The sequence below is a fragment of the Setaria italica genome, chromosome VIII, assembly GCF_000263155.2.
Source record: "Setaria italica strain Yugu1 chromosome VIII, Setaria_italica_v2.0, whole genome shotgun sequence".
Classification (NCBI taxonomy): Eukaryota; Viridiplantae; Streptophyta; class Magnoliopsida; order Poales; family Poaceae; genus Setaria; species Setaria italica.
The window spans coordinates 35,585,567-35,604,209 of record NC_028457.1 but is presented as its reverse complement, the minus strand read 5'-3'; the positions used below and the strand labels follow the sequence as shown (position 1 = coordinate 35,604,209).

The 18,643-nt window shown below is 44.5% G+C and overlaps 1 protein-coding gene across 1 annotated transcript; it reads right to left on the bottom strand.

Annotated features, from left to right (window-relative positions):
• Positions 1-548: 548 nt before the first annotated feature.
• LOC101764561 (GTPase Der) lies at positions 549-7,256 on the bottom strand. The gene is made up of 12 exons (XM_004979755.4): positions 6,824-7,256; positions 6,093-6,151; positions 5,922-6,005; positions 5,549-5,842; positions 5,191-5,330; positions 4,656-4,743; positions 4,019-4,201; positions 3,690-3,851; positions 3,365-3,558; positions 2,989-3,139; positions 1,488-1,650; positions 549-1,160 (listed from the first exon to the last, which is right to left on the bottom strand). Exons 1-12 carry the CDS (start codon positions 7,233-7,235, stop codon positions 1,096-1,098), a joined length of 1,995 nt encoding a protein of 664 aa, XP_004979812.2. The 5' UTR covers positions 7,236-7,256; the 3' UTR covers positions 549-1,095.
• Between the last annotated feature and the right edge of the window lie 11,387 nt (positions 7,257-18,643).

The following is an 18,643-nucleotide window of genomic DNA, read 5'->3' as shown; positions in this document are numbered from 1 at the left end:
CCCCCCCCCCCCCACACACACACACACACACGTCGCGGTTTCACGGCCGCCGGTTAGGCCCAAAGACGACTTGGATGTGCTCGCCATGCCCACACGATCGGCACGGCTTCTCACAGCTTCCCGCGCCACGCCACGCCACAGTTTCGATCTGGAGCCGCCCGGCGACAACGACCGCCCGCCGCCGCGTCGTTTCGCGGAGCAGTTGGCACCCATCAGTCACCCAGTCCATCGCAAATTTCGCCACCGCTTCCGTACCGTGCGCGGTAGCGACAACAACTCTCAACTTTTGCTCGTGCCTATCCATCCATGGTCCATGGTCCATGGCCCATGCGTGTGTGGGGTGACGACGTGGGCTGACACGTGCGCCAGCAACTTTGCTGACAGGACGGGACGGCCGACCTGGCTAGACCAAGCCGCAGCCGACCTCCTCCCGTCTACGGCCCATGGGCCTTCCACGTGCCTTGCTTTGCGCCTTTCTTTGCCCATGATGACTGGCTACTCCCACACATGGTCGTGTCAGCAGATTACACCGCGCGCTACTCTGCACATCCAGCCAAAAGCCAAGGTAATCAACCCAGCTGATTACACAGAACGTGATCAACCCAGAAACAGAGAAGGTGCTGCTAAAGCCAAACAAGGCTCACCAACACCAGCTATAGCTAACACAGTCTGCTCATTGCCTTCCATACAAGTTTCACTCCAAGTCTGCAATCTGTCCCTTCCTTCCCACACAGCTTGCACTTAGATCCATTCCTCCTCCCAAGTCCTAACCAGCTGCAAAGCTGCCTGTAACTGTAACCTGCCCATCTACAGGAACAAGTTGCATCTTGTGCGTGCGGTGATCCTGTGCTCCGTACGCCCAGCATCCTCGTACCCACCACTCCACTTTCCCTTGTCTTCCTAGTTCCCATATAACACCATCTTCCGGATCATTCACTTGCACCCCCCACTCAATTGCCCCTGCATCGATCTCCTCCACACTCTGGCATTTCGATGTCGCGGAAATTCGTCTGGAACCTCGAAACTCCACTACACATCTTTAGCATCAGCCACGGCTATACTCAGGTCTGAACGAGATCTACAAAGGTGGCTCGATTAGGAAGCCAGAGCCATCCTGCTTGGGGTCCCTGGGCTCGGCAGTTTGCTGTCTGCAGATTTACCTGCCAAGAACAAATGACAACAATGGGAGTTTCAGTAGTCTTGTAATAATGTATAACGCACAAATTCGTAGCAGGTGCGAAGAAAGAGCGTTAGTACTTGACTTTCAAGCAATATGAATCCCACAAGTTCATTCCACAAATGATACTGTCCGTATGTAGCATAGTCATAGCTATACCAATATCTGACTCACTTGACCAAAGCCAGCGATATATCAAATCCTTTTCCCCCATTTTTTTCCCACAGACTCCAGAACTTATTTGCTTGCCTGTTCTAACTGTCCAAAAAATACCTACTCAACTAAAATTGTGCATAAACAATTTTCTCACCTCGTTTATCCGGCCGCCTCCTGCTACGCCACAATAACCGGATGGGGGTGCCTGGGAATCCAGCATCTGACCGGAGTTTCTTTTCCATGTAACGGCGGTACATATCAGAAAAGAGCTTTGCATCGTTTACAAATAGAACAAATGTCGGTGGACCCACGGCAGCCTACAAACGACCAGATAAATTTCCTTCAGATGTCAAAGAATGCAAAGAGAGTTGTTATATTAGTTTCGAAACAAAATTCAAAGCAGTAAAATTTTTGAAGTGCGCTTGCTTAAAATCTTCTCTACTGGTCTTCTAGTTTATTTCTAGATGTTGTTATTCCTTTATGGTTGTATTAACCAGATATATAGGAATAAATCGGAAATATTTAACAGAAATTCCATATTTTCTATCTGAAGATAACAACTCCTATAAATGCTATCAGACTACCAAACATTGACCCTTCCAGTTCCAGTGCCACTCCATTTTAAATGCTTCCCGTCATTTGCCTCAGACCCAACTCAGGATCCTACAGAATGCCACAACAAGGCCACCCCAGTGGTAGGGCTATGGTGGTCACACATTGCCTTCTCCCAAAGATAATTTACCTTCCCTCTATTTACCAATCACCTCATCTATTTATGTAAACAGCCACAAAAAGGAAGGTGGAAGAGGATGTTTTGGACTACACGGTAACTCTTTTGAAATTCATCAGGAAGATATGCACCATATTTTGGTCTACAACATCAAGGGAGGAGAGCCATGATATGTGAGCCCAGAAAGGAAAAGACCAGCACTTTTCAGAAAAATCTAGCAACTTTTCAGATCTTAACAGCAACTGGCCCTAGAGGGCTGACAGCAATGGCAAAGGGCAGACACACAGGTATGTTAGGAAAAGTGTCACGGAAAGATATATAATTTTTTCAGTGGCATTTCTGGGATATAATCATTTTTGGGTGGCAAATAAATATAGTTCCCAAATCTTCAAATACTCAGACACTGTTTCTGATAGTTGTTTATTCTTTTGTCTGCAAGCGAAAGGGTCTCTAGTTGAATAGGTTAGATGGCCTCAGTAGCACTCTTCAAGTCCTGGGTTCGACTCCCCATGGGAGCGAATTTCAGGCTAGGGTTAAAAAAATCCCCTCGTTTGTCACAATAACCAAAGCACAGGTTAAGGCCCAGCCCAGGTCGTAGATGTGGTTGGTTTGGACCCTCCTACCCGGGGTAGTTGCAGTGGTCGACAGCCCAGTGGTAGTCTCACAAGGGTTATGGCCCCTGTGTAAGGGTGGGGTAGAGGTTTGGGGGTTTTCTCGACCTGCGTGAGAAGGTCTTCTTCTTAGAAAAAAACCCGGGGGCTGTCTTACCCCCGCAGGTCGAGTTTTTTTTTGTCTGCAAGCTGGTATAAACTTGATTGCAGAGAAAGGTTGAGTGGAATTTTCAGCTTGTACTATGAAGATGATATCATATACACGTTGGCTTATAAAAAACAAGTTTGCTGGCTCAAGAAAGTTAGGAAGTTACCTGTGTCGTGTAATATACACGACCTCTTTTGCCACCTCTTGTTCGTGGTGGTGGTTTGAATGCTATAGCTTCTCTAACTACTTGATTAAGAATAGAGGTGCCAAGCCTTCTAGACCTTTCCTTCTCAACCAAAGCAGCAGCGGAAATTATCCTGAAGACAATTTGATACAACATATTACAGAATATCAACACATGCAAGGATATCTATTTTGGGAAGCGAACCATATATGGGTTATACAAAGCAGGTAAGAGCAATGCACAACTAAGAATTTTGAGGGGAAACAAACGTTTCACAGGTCTGCCAAGAAGAAAAGAGATATAGAACAACAATTATAAGCTGCAAGCAGATTTAGGTGTGCAAAGATGAGGAGTTTACTTTTCAACACTGGTGCCATTTGTCGCAGAACAGTAGACAATAGGTGCCCAATCAAGTATGCGAAGCTTTTCTCTTACATCTTGCTCATAATGTGTCGTACTCTCATGGTTCTTGTTTGGGATTGTATCCCATTTATTGACAACAATGACACAAGCCTTGCCTTCTTTCTCAATTCTCTCTGCAATTTTATAGTCCTTGGTACCACAAGAGTTTCGTTGCGTTAAAATCAACATACAAGACAATGATAAAAGGAAAAATAATATTAAAATAGCAATGATGTGTCTCTTCATGGGTCTAGATGTACACGTGCTTATAGTTAACATACCTGCTCTGTAACACACGCCATTGCTTCAATAACAAGGGCAACCACATCAGAGCGTCGAATTGCTTGAAATGCACGTTTAACCGAAAGAGATTCCGTTGTGCTGCCAGCAGAAATAACTGCTGCCCTGCGTCGGATCCCAGCAGTATCAATGAGTTTGTACTTCTGCAGCATATTTGAGCAAATCAGTGTTATATTCCTGTGAAAAGCAATCTAAAATCATTTTTTATTTTGTTATGAAGAAGCAGCAATGTAAGTGGACATTATTAGGGCATTCGATGGAACAATGTAGCAGCACTAGATTTAATTAGGCAAAAGTATTGAGAACAGACCTCCCCATCTGCTGTAGTAAACTCAGTATCAATAGCATCACGTGTTGTCCCACTAACTGGGCTCACAATAGTTCTATCTTCTCCAACCAAAGCATTTAGAATACTACTTTTCCCCACATTTGGTCTTCCCACAATGGCAAGAGCAGGAACCTTATTTTTCTCTTCTTCAACTCCATCCAATCCCTGTAATGCCCAATGAGTTATTTTATGCGATGTAATTGACAAAATATCTTCACATAGCAAACAAAAATGAAAGAAATGTCAGTTATCCAATAAAAATATTTTAAAGACATAAATTTCTGAAGCAATGTTCCAGCCACCATAGTCAACTATACTTGATAAAACCATGAGGGATCTCCACTCCAACGCCTTTTCTAGTTTCTAGAATATTTATTCTGCTTACTGGGGATGAAGCTAATCAACACACTGAATAATACCACCCTTCACTTTTTTAAAAATCTTCTATGTTAATGAGCCATTTAGCCTAGCCTTTTTGTAAGTAATATACTTGTTTTGCCTCCACTGTATAGTCCTACCATCCAATCATTATGTCAAAAAGAGTTCATTAACATTCAATCATTAACAGGAAAAAAGCATGAACCTACAAGTGTTTGTGTAAACATAGCAATTTCAATACCTCAAATTTTCTCAGCTCTGAACAAACAAGATCAAGGAGATCTCCAGTTCCTGTGCCAGTAATAGCAGAAATTGGCAGAGGAGAAAACCTAACAGGAATCAACAGAAAGATGAGCAGAGCAGCTTGGCTGACGGTTGGGAAGTAAAAGAAAAGGCACACTATCAACAAAAGCAGATGTCCTTGTTAATGTATTTTATTGCTTTAGAGTCCAAGCACAAGTGGAGTTGCAGACAAGATATTCTAGAAACATTTTGACCTTAGAGTTGTGGTTACTGTTAAATTCAGACAACAGTTTGTTTCTTATTCATAAGTTACATCAAACTATGGTCTCTTACAAGTATTTTTACCTTAACCAGTGTGATGTCTATATGTTGTATTTGAGCAGTGCAGCAATATTTCGTATCTATTGTTATGCTTTAACAAAGATTGATGTCCTAAATATGACAAAAATGAACCAATATAGTATTGTATATAAATTGTGATGCAGAGAAAACAATGATGTGCAGTTTTGAGAGGCAGCAAGTTGTAGGCTCACCCTAGTGACCAAAAATCTAATGCTTGCATTTGCCCTTTCCGTGGAGATTCACACTTATTGACAGCAAGTATAACACACTTGTCAGAGTAGTTGCGTCGTAACCAATCAGAAATCTCTATATCAGCTGCCACAAGACCATCCTGAAATATGTTTTGGCACTATTATGTTAGTAGGAATGAAACTTAGATAAGAAATTACAGAATAATAGTTTCTGGCAAAAAAAGAAGAAGATTAAGGCAAATATTAGAACTTGAGCCTACAAAAAGGTAATGCAGAATTTGTGCTCTAAAGTCAGTATTAATTTAAATATGAGGCAACACTTCCCAGAACAAAAAAAAAGGTAATTGTCTAAACCTGCCTGACCATCCACGACGAATAGTATGACAGTTGCTTCTTCAACAGCTGCAACTGCTTGTTTTTCAATCATTGATGGCATCCTCGCAATAGCAGCTTCTCTAGTGGCGAGAGGAATCCCATCCATGCCAACAGTAGTGGTGACAGCAAGTTCTTCCATCACACCCGCTTGAGACTTCGATAAAGTAATTACTCCACCAGTGTCAATAACCATAAACTCCTGAGCACCCCAATAAGATCGTCCATATAAGCGATCTCTTGTCACACCAGGTTCATCAACAACGATAGCCCTGTTTCCCTGCAAGACATGAGAATTCATTTTATTGTAGCAACTTTTGCATTCAGACACAACACTGAAGTGATGATGATTGGCATACCCCAACAAGACGGTTGAACAGCGCAGATTTACCAACATTTGGCCTCCCAATAATCGCCACCTTTGGAAGAAGATTATCTGGGATCTGAATCATGTATAGGGTAGTACACCAGGGGGAAAAATCAGCATTTAGTCATTTGATTCAGTAGAACATGAAGTTATGTATACTGACCTGTTTAGACACAGATGTCTTATCCCTGATGTTTCTTCGTTTCTCCCGGACATCATCATCTGCAATGCAATTGGTTTATGAGTTACTGAAACATGAACTGGGGGAAAAGACAGTGGCTTTGAGTTGAAAAGCAGACACAACATTCCACCCTACAGTTTTGTAACAAATGGGCAACTCATGAGCCCAAAAAAAAGGCACCTTAGTTGCAAGTCAAGGCTGACGATTAGTTCTGAAATGCCTTCGAATACCAAAACAGTGGTATCTGCTGTACCCAAGCAGGAACATGCTGCAGATCAAAGTGGCAGAGATACATTGCACGATTCAGGTGAAGAATTTGAGCTAACAGCTATGGCATGAGGCGATCCTTCTACCATCACAAACACGCCCATACAATTCCCGGCTAAGCTCATCATGGGGTTGTTAGACAGCATCGAGTCTGAACTCTGAAGTAGAGCTCCCACAATGATGTGCTCTAGAATTGCAGATACTGACCAATAGGTGAAACACCACCATTGAGTGCTTGTTCGCAGCAATTTATCTCTGCAGACACTACCATAAGTCCATAACAAAGCTGGCATTCCGAGATGGAACAAAGCGCGAGCCCAGCTTCAGTAATTTCTCAGTCTGAAACTCTGACCAGCTCGGAGCCCAGCTTTAGTAATGCAAATTACTTGAACAACCCAGCGGGAATGATGGAATGCAAAGAGGGGAAGAGAGATAGAGCCGCTCACCGATGTGGAGCTCCCGTGCGAGGCGCTTGGCGAGGTCGGTGGCGGCGCCGCGGGCCTCCTCCTCCATCGCCTCCACGTCCATCTCCTCCTCCTCCTCCTCCTCGTCGGCGTCTTCATCCTCCTCCCACTCCTCCTCGCCGTCGAATCCGTATTCCTCCTCCTCATCATCATCGCCTTCGTCATCCTCGAACTGGTACTCATCGGAGCGTTGCTGCTTCGCGGCTGGGGCTCGGAGCCCGGCGCCGCGGCTGCGGGCGGGCGCGGGGAAGGAGAGGAGGAGCGGGCGTGGGGCGGAGGCGGCGGCAGGTGGGGCCCTGCGTCGGAGCAGGCGGGCGTGGTGTGGGGTCAGGGAGTTGGAGGGGAGGCGAGCGGGGAGTGAGGAGGCGGAGGAGGAGGGCGCCATGGCGGCCATGGCGCGGCGGCGGCGGGGGAGCAGAGCAGAGCAGAGGAAGCAGAGCGGGGGCGGATAAGGGAGGGAAGGGGGATGCCGTTATTAACGGGCGGGTCGTGGGGGTGTTAGTATGGCAGCTGGGACCATGTCTGTCAGTGAGCAAGGGTGGGACCCACCAAGGAGCTTCGTACGCGTGGCATTTGACCCCGGGGCCTCCCCAAACTCCCAACTTTGACACTATGCAAAAAGAAAATTCCCCATCATATTAAACTTATGGCACATGCATGGAGTACTGAATATAGATGAAATCAAAAACTAATTGCACAGTTTTATTGTATTTTACGACGAATCTTTTGAGCCTAATTAGTTAATATTTGGACAATAATTCACAAATACAAACGAAACGCTACAGTGTGCTACAGTGCTACAATAGTGATTTTGCATCTCTAAAGTTAGGCAACTAAACAAGGCAAGGGTGTTTCCCTCCGATGCAGTGGTTGAAAGAGGATTGACTGCGTCACAATTTCTGTGTGAGGAGTGTCTCTCCCGGTGCTCCTCCCATCCACTGGTGGCCGGAATCCTCGCGCCAGTGAAGCTCCGGCCTTGCCGCCGCTTTGCCCCGACGATGATGCTGAAGATAAGGCAAATGGCAAAATAGGCTTGGAAGATGAAAATGAAAGGAAATAGAGAGAAGGAGAGGGAATCCTCTGAATTAAGAGGATCCGTACGTGAAGTGTCATATTTTGAAAAGGGCTTGCGAATTGAATGTTATAAAAAGTGAGACGTGCGAATTTAATGTCATAGAGATATAAGGAATCTCCCCTGCATTAACAAGAAGCTAGCTAGGTTTGATGGTTGTGGGTTAATTAAAGAGTAGGAAGCACTTGGTTGGGAGCCAAACACTGCTTTGTTAGGATGAAACTCCTCTCATAGATGATGAAACTTCTTACCAAGTTAGTAAAATTGCTGATGTGACATAAAATTTAATGCCTATAAAACTCTTCGTGAAACTTCCACTTAGACTGATCTAGTCGGTAAAACTTGGCGTAATATGTTTGGTTACCCTGTTTGTCACGTGTTAGCACCCCAAATAGCCAAATTTTTGAAAAACATTGCATATGTCTAAATTTTCACTATATTTGCACCCGTCATCATTCAACTCTATGTACCCACAAGGCAAGTGCACCTCTTCGATTTGCTAAGTTCCGTCACTGATGCTAGGCATGCCACCGGTCCTTTTTTGTGACAAAGGTCTTTTTTACTGGATAAGCAGCGCCCTGATTTTCTTCGGCACGCCTGGGCAATGGAAAATTCGTGCATGCCGTCACGTCACCAGGTGTGTGGAAACGTGATTACGTGAACATCACTACTGTTCGTGCAGCTACGAGCCTTTTTTTTCCGTCGTGCGAGATTTTTTTTTAATAAAGCATGATATTTATGTTTTCCGTTTGGTGTAAAATATATGTTGGAACTAAAGGCCGGCACCCATGCACAATGCAGCTGTAACTGAACTTCACCAGGAAAGATGAAGCTGCGTTCATATACAGCAACCAGCTGGTTAGTTAAAAAAAAAACTACAAATCGCGTATCGAACATCTGAATTTCTCTGGAGAAACAGTCACCAGGAAGCACATCAAGCTGCCCATGGCTACCAATAGGACTAGCAGATAAGATAGCCACGCCATCCGCCCACATCAAAAAGTGTAGCCGGTCTTGCATCTTTATGTTCGAGAAAAAAGATTTTTACTGCAGAAAAAAAACACAAAAACTGATGTGATAATAAGTTGCATCACAATGTTGAATCTATCTAACTGGTTCGTATGGTTAAGTGCTCTTCGTTATCGATTGTAGTTTTTTTAGGTAAATGCACCGGCAGCCCTTGAACTTGTCGCGATGCGTCATGTAGGTACATGAACTTTGAAAATGCATTTTTTGACCCCCAAACTTGCTAACCGTGCCAAATAGATCCAAATCTGATGTGGACCTACCTCCTTCTCATCCTCTCTCTTTCTCTCTCCTCCCCCAACAGCCTCTGTTCCCTCCCCGCGCATCCTCCCCGCCGATGCGTGCCCGTGCCCCTCCCCGCGCCGCCGGCCGCACCCCTGTCTCCCTTCCCACGCCACCGGGATTATTGCAACAAGCATGAATTATTGCATTGGTTGGTTGATTCATGTGGATTATAGTTCAAAGTTGTCCACTTTGTTTTTGGAGAGAGGGAGAAGCTTTGGTGGTGCTGCGCTGGCGTCATAGACTAGCTGGCCCTGATGTGTCGTGTGGGATCAAGTTGTCAGAGGGGAGATTTTGGATTCCCAAGCTGTTCTGAGTTTAGGACTCAGGGACCATGCATGCATGCAAAGAAATCCTTGCGACAGCATCGTATTAGCAGCATCAATGTTCTTTTCTTTTTTGCGCAAAAGGTACGTTCAATAATGCGAACATACAAACATATACACAGTTTTTCGACGGGTGGATTGAAAGAATTCTTAAGTGTACGAACAATTGATCAGGTGATGTGCTGATATTTTTCTGGTATTTTGCCCATGATGAAGTCTACCTTAGGTTGTACTTTGTTCTCGATTGGCTTCATTCGGGGAGAATTCAAACACATCTGGCAAGTGTATAGACTATAGTGCTCCATTTCATGCTTGGTTGGCTGTTCTCCACACTAGCTACAGTTATCAGGAACGTTTCAGCAGCCTTGAGAGGGAAAGGCGGCTTTGATGAGCAAGCAACAGAGATGGCATCGGAATTGGGGCAGGAGTACATGAAATTACATTAAGCATTACACTTGTTTTTCAAGAACATGCTTAATTGAGCACATATTTCGTTAAGCTAAAGGAGCTTTTCTTAGAAGCGCTCCATCTGCATGATAGGAAATATCGTATATATACACGTATATATGTCAAATACTTGCATGTCAACGAATACTTGTGTTGGTTCCTAATTCGGTAGTGTATACACGTATACATGTCAAATACAATGGTATTGACGAAACAAAAGGAACACACCAAAGAGCTGCTAGATTCGATATCAATATAACATTAGAACCATAGTGACCACTAAAACATCTTAGCAACACCCCTAACTAGCTAGCTAGAGCCCTGATGAAGGCCTAGGCAGTTTCATCCTCGGGGAGACGAAACAGCCTCTTCATGCCATTGTCGAGGACCTCGACACCCACCAAGGCGTACCCCTTCTCGTCGTGCTGCCTCAGGATGTCGTCGTGCAGGTCGAGGGTCTTGTTGATATGGGCATCCATGGCTCGGTTAGCCTCTTGAATCCCTGGGAAACTCCTTGAGTAACTCCTCGGTGAGAGGAGTGGGCCTCCGCAGGGGACGCGTACGCAGGTCGTCGTGTTTAGACCAAAGGAGGCCCAGGGCGCGTTGCTTTTATGGTGGCCCAGCAACCATAGGGCTATGTCGGTCCTTTCTCCGACTCGGACACGGGCAGACGGGCGCCGCCTCCGATTGGATGGAGTAACCAATCATCTTCTTCAATCTTCAGATATCGTGATTTTCAGATTCAGTAATGTAGGAGTTAGGATCCGTACTTTCTTCGGTCAGGAGGACAGGTCTACAAATTGAAGATGACTTAGCTCTCAGTTAGCAATCTTCATGAGCACGACTAAAATTTCAGGACTAAACTGATAGCCTGCATCACGCTCTGGTTTAGGTTCTTTGATCAAAGTAGTTGGGCGCAGCTAGTAGATACTAGGTATTAACCCCTTTTGCAGACAGATTTGATTATTCACGACAGATACAGGTTTCGTGAGCATTGTATTGTGAATTTTGATTGACGTAGTTATCATTTTTGGTGCACTTGTTGATAATGGTAAATTCATTCTATCATTAATTAATGGGTGCTATATATTGTTGTAACACAGATGGACAAAACCTTTTCTTTTCTTTTCTTTTCTTTTCCGGCTCTGGGCTAATGGATTGGATTGGGAGATGCTATATTTCACCTGAAAAATAAAGACTTTTCAGGCGACCTGGTTGACTATATTTTGGATTACGACCTAACCATTGGAATTGGTTGTAGTTGTCAGCTGACCCCAATAACAAGGCCTACTTTTGTCATTTCTCTCTTCCACGAATTTGAATCACAATCCTACTTTGTTTCTTTTTCTTTAAGGAAAGAGGAGGGGCAAGGGTTAAGATTATTAATAGAAAAAAAGGAAATATTTACAAGAGAAGCAAAAGAGAAGAGGGGGAGGAGCTCATCCTATCTCGTTCTAGCCGTGTCTTTATCAAACAAAAAATAACTCTGGTTTGCTCTGCTTCTGACCGCAGCTACGTACTGAAGCAGCCTGCGCACTTTCAGGCTTGTTCTGAAAGAGTGCAGGATTCGAAAGGGATCATCCCAAACTGGAACTTGATTGAAGTCCAACAACTTACTCCCAGCAGGTTTGAGAGAATTCACAATTCAAGAAAAGATGAGCTGTTGATTCTATCACTAGATCATTTCATAGCACACGATTGTTAACATGGCAATTCCATCTTCTTTCCCTGCAGGAGGCCTCTTGTACTCAATCTGTCTCTCATTAGCAGCCAAAAAAACAATCCTTCCACAAACTGCACATAATTGTAATTTCTCTCTTTCACAAATCGGAATCAGCATGCACTGCTTTCTGGTTTCTACAGAGCACACAGTGACGGAACCATTTTGTTCTCGGCTAGCTCTGTCAGACTTCTTCAGTCTTCGCTGTTCTGATGTTGCAGTTGAACATCTGAATCTGCAGTTGCAGGCAGGCTTCCAGCACGGTAGCAAGATGCGCCTGGTGGTTGGCTGATGCATTCTCTGTACAAGCCTGCAGTTTTCTGTACCTGATTAAGAACAAATTCTCTGTACAAGGAATGCTGGGAGTTGCAAAGAGGGAACTGTACAGATTCGAAGAATTTGAGACTCCGATATAGTAGTTCATCCATGGGTATTCGCAATTTCAAGGCAAACATGGCATCAAGACGAGTGTCTGACGATATCTTGATTATTGTTATCGCTACGAAGTTTTTGGGTCAGAATCGCGTTTCGCCTATCCTTTCTTGAGGTGTTCATGGTTCCCTTCGAGAATGAAGAGGGAGTTTGCAGCAGCAGGCACTTCAGGTTGACGACAGCAAATTTGATCCTTATTGCTCTTTTCCGAGCTCGTATTTCATCTCAGTAATCACAGTAGCAACGGTTACTCTACCATAGAAAATCTGAGGATACCATGAAAACTCATGGATATGTGCACCAGAAGGCATTAGCAGAGTAGGTGTAAACCTGTGTGTACTATACCAGTTAGTCAGTTTCTAAGGCATAATCTCTGTGCATGCATAATCCAAAATTATGTTTCATGGAACATTCAGGTCTTGCTTTCAGATGACAATGAACATCCAAAGATTCTTTGCAGAGATCCGGTGTACCAAAAAGGCATGCACAACTTAAAATCTAGAATCCTGTCTATTACCATGTCTCTTACACAGTTACACTGAAATATATACACAAGCATATTAAAAGGACTTCAGTTGAGAGCCTATTTGGAAGGTGGAAATTCCATGGGAAATTTGCAGAAATTTGGTACGAAAAGAAAATCAGTCCAGACAAAATTCAGGAAAAATACCCGTGCTCCAAAGGGTGCCAGAGTGTGTTTTTCTGCTACATAATTCAAAAGGAATACATGGATCAACACAACAGACTGTAAAATCAATCAAAAGGAATAAATGGATCAAACAATAGACTGCAGTCTGCACTGTGGAGTGCAGAAGTTGAGCATTCAATCATCAGGTTGATGTGACATATACGACCTCAGTTCTCAAATATGTACAATTCTTCCATGTGTTCCTGGCCATCTCTGTATGATGTAGGCCGACTCAGAATCCTGCAATTCAGGATGTTTGTTCACATGAACATATGCTGCTTCTCTGAAAACTGAAACAGTACATACTCTTGCCATTTCTAAATTCCACGCATTCGAATCACACAATCCTGAAATTTTGGAAAGATATTTGTTCACATCCACACATGCTCTGCTTCTCTGTACATACAAATCTCACATGATTGTCATTTATCTCTCGACGAACCAGAATCAGAATGCACTGCTTGTACAGAGCCATTTGTTCTTTTTTTTTTATTGAGACTACAGAGCCATTTGTTCTTGTTTAGCTGTCAGACTCGTCTCCGGTCTTCACTGCACAACCATCCAGTGAAGAAATTGATGCCCAGTTTCATGGGACAATCTGCAGAAGTATCTAAACATGTGTTGCAGTCTTGCAGATGAATGAGTTGCAGTTTGCAGGCACTCTTCTCGTCCCAGGGGCTAGGTCACGGGGGCGGAGCATCTCCGAGTGATAGGTACTAGCTAGGGCTGTGAGCGGCATGGATAGTCTCCAGCTCCGGCTGACGGCGGCGCGCGGCCCCACACTGGAGCACTCTCCCATCGCCTCTGTGGACTGTGAGAGCACAAGCTGCATCTTCAGAGAAGCAAGCGTGTGTGGACGTTGAGCGACACCTCTGAAAATTGCATGATTCTGACTAGTTTAAAAGTGGCACTGTGCAGATTTGAAGAAATTTCACTCAGGTACTAGTTTTCAACTTTTCATGGCTCCCTTGTGCCGGCATCAAGAGCCTGCGGTGAACTTTGTTGTCCTAATGAACCAGAAGGTAAGCTATGGATGCAAACAGATCATACAAAAACTCTCGAGCGGTTAAAACAATGTTTTTTTTAAATGAACCAAACACAAGAGCTGCCGATTATATTAAAAGGAAGATGGAAGTTCAGATTGAGCAATACAATAAATAAAAAAAATAATAAGAACCCAACTCTAAGCAACTACAACAAACACGCGCTGCACCACTCAAAACGCTACAAACTCCAAGCCACTACTCCAATGCTACACACCAATCAACCATCACAAACTTCACAACTCAACATCACCGTCAACCGCCACATGTCTACTACATGAGGCGCTAGGTGCACTCATGGGTGGCATTAGCTTGTATTATGGACCTCAAATAGCTGCATTTTCTGCTGCCTCTTGTAGATCATCAATGCCCTCCCCAACCATGCCGATTAGGGCATTAATCATCGCATCGGCCTTGCCATCGTCAAGGTTGAACATCTCGTTCAGAGCAGCTGTCGCCTCCGCTGTTGGGGCCCATTGAATGTGGCTAGGAACTCTTGTAGTGCAACCTCAATTGGTTGAGGCTCATCATTCAGAAGCCCAAGCTTGCAACAAAGATTACGCTGAGCTCGTTGCATTTGAGTCATCAGACGAGTGGTGGAGAGACGTGAGCTACGTCGAACTGAGGACATATTAAAAGTGCGTCGCCGGCGTTGGATGAGCTGTTGTAGGTGTTGGAGGTCTCTGTAGCTCTAGCTCTGGGAGTTGAAGCACTGGGCGTGGTGGGGTAGTGAAGAGGCTAGCCACACCCCGGCATCATGCTGGCTTGCGGATGATCATCGTTTGGAGCTGTCTCCCCGCCTATTTGTGTGTTTGTGTTGCTATCATTTTGGAGCAACACGTCAATGGAACTAGCCGGTGTTGGTGTTGAAGCCCTTGGTGGAGAGGGTGGCTGCAGCACTGGTAGAAATGGAGTGGCTGGGCCGCATCCTACCAAGCTGTTGTCGATGGCAGCAATTGCGGTCGAGGTTGCATCAGTGCAAACAGTTGAAACTGGAATATTGATGTGGACTGGTGGTGTAATGTTAGCTCTTTGTTGGAAGGGAATGTCTGCTTGCCAATGTCACCCTTCTCATTGTTCGTAGTATGCGGATCCTTGGTGGCCATCGGCCCTTTGCTAAAGGGGGGCAACATCAGCCATCTGCTGCAGAGGAGCGTAGGGGCTAGCTCCGGGGTCAGCTACCGGCTAGCCATGTCTATCGAAGCAGTAGTAGCCGGGCACGACAATAATCAGCGAACCACGGAACCTAGGGGTCACCGGCTACCGCAATAGGCGGCGGCCCGAGCATGGACGGGCCTCACCTGCTCACATGGCGAGCTGGAGGAAGCTGCGCCGAGCGTGGATGAGAGGCTGCCGGTTGCAACTTGATGGGAGGCGAAGCTTAGCGTCAACTGCAGGGGAGGGGACCTCACGGCTTGTACGGAGTGCGGACGGGCGATGGAGCTCCTGAGCGGGTGCGGCGGCGCAGCACAATGCCTCCGGCGGATGGACGATGACTACCAATGGGGAGGCGACGAGGGAGAAGGTGTCTGAGGTGGAGGGGCAACACGTGGACGCGGCTATCGCCGGTGGCCGGCGGCTGCAGCGAGCCTGCTCCCTGCGCTCTCACATGAAGCCTGTAGATTTCCTCCCTAATCTCCCTGCACGCTCTATTTGGGAAGCCGTAGCTGGGATGGATGGAGAGGGTGTGCGGAGAGGAGCTTAGATCTGGGGCTGGTAGGAGCGGAGGAGGCCGAAGCGAGGAGATCCTGGCGGTGGCGGCACTCTGCTCACGCGGGGCGGAGGGGACGCGGGGCTGTGCGCTGTCTCCCCTGTGACTCTGCTGCTTGGTTAAAACAACGCTCTACAGTTGGTCAGGCAGTGATTATGATTTGATCATCCCAAGAGGTAAAGAAAAATTCCAACATGCCTATTTTGCACACATGAATACAGTTTCACCTGAATTCGACAGCTAGTAAAATCTGACAAAGAGGGTCATCACTCAACAATGGCATACAAACTTTCATCTCCATATACCATGGAGGTGGACAGTGGGAGCACAGCAAAGCTTTCCTACCTGAATAATGAGAAGCGCGTCAAGTTAATGACTGCAGCATACTCATCCACCACAACATACTCACGTGAAAGCACAACATACTCTACAGGCGAGCGTGCCTATCCATGGCACGGTTCTGTCCAGATAGAACAGTGACATGCGGAATTGCATGGGGCGTGCAATCGTGCGGACGCAGGCACGCCGCTAAAAGGCTAGGTTGCGGATCATGGCATGCACGGCACAAGTCTAGGTTGCCCTAGAGTCATTCTGATTTTGAAATAAAAATGGCATGTCTTCAGATTGACAGGGTGTGTGGAAGTGGAATTGAACGAGTAAAGTAAATATCCTGGAAAAATTTGCAGGTACCGACTATTGAGTGTTTTTTTCATTTCATCCTACAGCAACGGGTTTCAAAATGGGGTAGAAAAATGCCACAATCCCATTATGTGCGCTACAACTGTATGTGTAGTACTGCAGTATGAAATATCCAAATGCAAGCTTTTGAAAATCCGCCCTCACTTGTCCCTACCACTGTCTCTGCTTTCAAAAAGATAAGGTATTGTCTACTTCAGTGTGGCGTTCTGTCGCCATTATCATGCTCTTTTTCCTCACACAGTCTAAAGTCAGTGTGAACTGACATGATAAAGAGCAATTAGTCTTAACATGCGCATCAGTGTGAACTGACATGATCAAAGTTCACAATCACACCATAACAACATACTCATCCACCAAAAGTATGCTTGTTAGATTAAGATTTTTTTTGGAAATCATTGCTCCTGAATATATTCTTCTCCTTCATGGAAAATTAAGAAGTATATATATGCTTTTTAAACTGAGATTGTGAATATATGCTGGTTTGGATTTCGCAGTACAAACATATACAGACTTCTAAGTGCTTTAATTTGAAGCAAAAAAATAAGTTTAAGAGCTCTTTGTTGAGATTGGATTGTGTCAACTAGGTGCGTACCCACATCGTTGTCGGAGGCAGAGACGGTTGAACGGTTTGGGTGGTGTCGCTTGGATGTGACGACCTTTGTGCTTGGTGGAGTAATCAGATAATTCAAAATTATCTTAGCCTTTAATTAGTTGAACCGCCTCCTGATGGAAACAATGAGGTCTCTCCCTCCAAACCCATCTACCATGTTTTACCAATGTACGCTAATGCTAATTGTCGCTATAATAGTGTTGTACTAATTAGTTGTACTTTACACATGCGTAAGCTCAACTGTTTGGATCATGGAGAGAACAATATCCTTCTGTGGTGGTACTATATGGCAGGGTTCGCCCTACCATATTTTAAAAGATTTTTTTCTGGGTGGAAGTTAGGAATCCTGTAAAATTAAATTCAGCGGAAATTTTTATTTTATTTTATTTTTCAAATTTTGATAATATGAAATTTTGGAAAAAAAATTCATCCCATCGAAATTACCCATCCAAATAGACAGAAAAAACCCACCGATTTTCAACCAAAGTTCCGAACACTGTGCCATGAACCATGGCCAGATAATTCTCATTCACCTTGGATTCTTGGCAGGGGGCACGGGGGTAGATGCTGGATCGGGATTCAGGCCATTCATTCTACTCGAGCTAGCGGCGGCTCACCAACAAATACCTGCCAAGATTGATGGGAAAATGAAGGCAACATTCACTCGCCTGTCCGAGTCACCTCCTTGTCCTGACCAGTAGAGTGATGACCTCACCTATTTTGTCCTTTTTGGTTAGCTGTATTCCTTTTTTCGGCCATCCCGGACTGTCAGTGGCAGTGGCAGATCAGATGGTATATGTAAAACATATAACTTCCACTAGTGCCAGCGTTTCACTTTTTTTTTTAAATATAAACTACGAAAATATAGCTTCCACTTCATTAGGAGGTGCCTACTACTCTTCGTCTAGAACTAACGATCTGTAAAACATTGTACAAACAATGAGGCCATTTGGGGAATGCAAAACGTACTATTTGCAAAACAAAAAGGGAAAAAGTTGATGGAAATGCACAAATTACTTTAAGGAAAAAATCCATAAAAAAGAACTTAAACGAAAAAAAAGGGTTTATATTCTTTGTTTGAGAATGTGCAAGAGTTCATGCAAACGTTGTTCCCTAGCTTTTCTTTCTTTCTTTCTTTCTGTTGGTGTCGTTTTCCAGCGTGTAGATCGAACGTACACGCTGATTAGTACCTCATGATTTGCCACTGGTGACACGCCCTGATGCGTTCATACAGCCAAACTACACGTTTCTTCGGTAACTTTGATGACAGCATTAGCTCAAAAAAAAAAAAAGAGTTCTACACGCCTCATCTAGAACAACTAATTTCTTTTATGCAAGACGTTGTCTAACAGAATTTGCCACATGTACAAAACGCATGAATAAAGAGAGCCTTTTGCCATCTTTCTCTCTTTACATTAGCCCAAGACATGTTCTGCAATTTCACACATATTTTGGATTTGAGGTTGTAACTTCTTCATTCTGGAGCCTTTCGTTCCCGTGAACTCGAAAATAGTTTCACACCAAAAAAAACTTTTTTTTTATAGAAAATGACCTTTAAAATTAAATCATATTTATCAGGAACCTTGCATTTGCCACCTATAGGAGTACTAGATAAAAAGGTCCCCTCTAAAAACAAAAATGAAAGTGAAAAATCCAAAAAAAAAAATTCTGGAAAATGAGTTATCCGACGTGTCACACCATCTCTCTCGTGTTGCCAACCATGGACGCATCCGCTTCACTCCATCG

What these genes read in the sequence shown, in the direction of transcription:
- LOC101764561 (XM_004979755.4), bottom strand. Translation starts at nt 7,235, where the DNA reads ATGGCCGCCATGGCGCCCTCCTCCTCCGCCTCCTCACTCCCCGCTCGC. An exon ending in TGGCGTGTGTTACAGAGCAG is followed by an intron (nt 3,559 to 3,689) that starts GTATGTTAACTA and finishes TGTGGTACCAAG; the next exon opens with GACTATAAAATTGCAGAGAG. An exon ending in AATGGCACCAGTGTTGAAAA is followed by an intron (nt 3,140 to 3,364) that starts GTAAACTCCTCA and finishes AATTGTCTTCAG; the next exon opens with GATAATTTCCGCTGCTGCTT.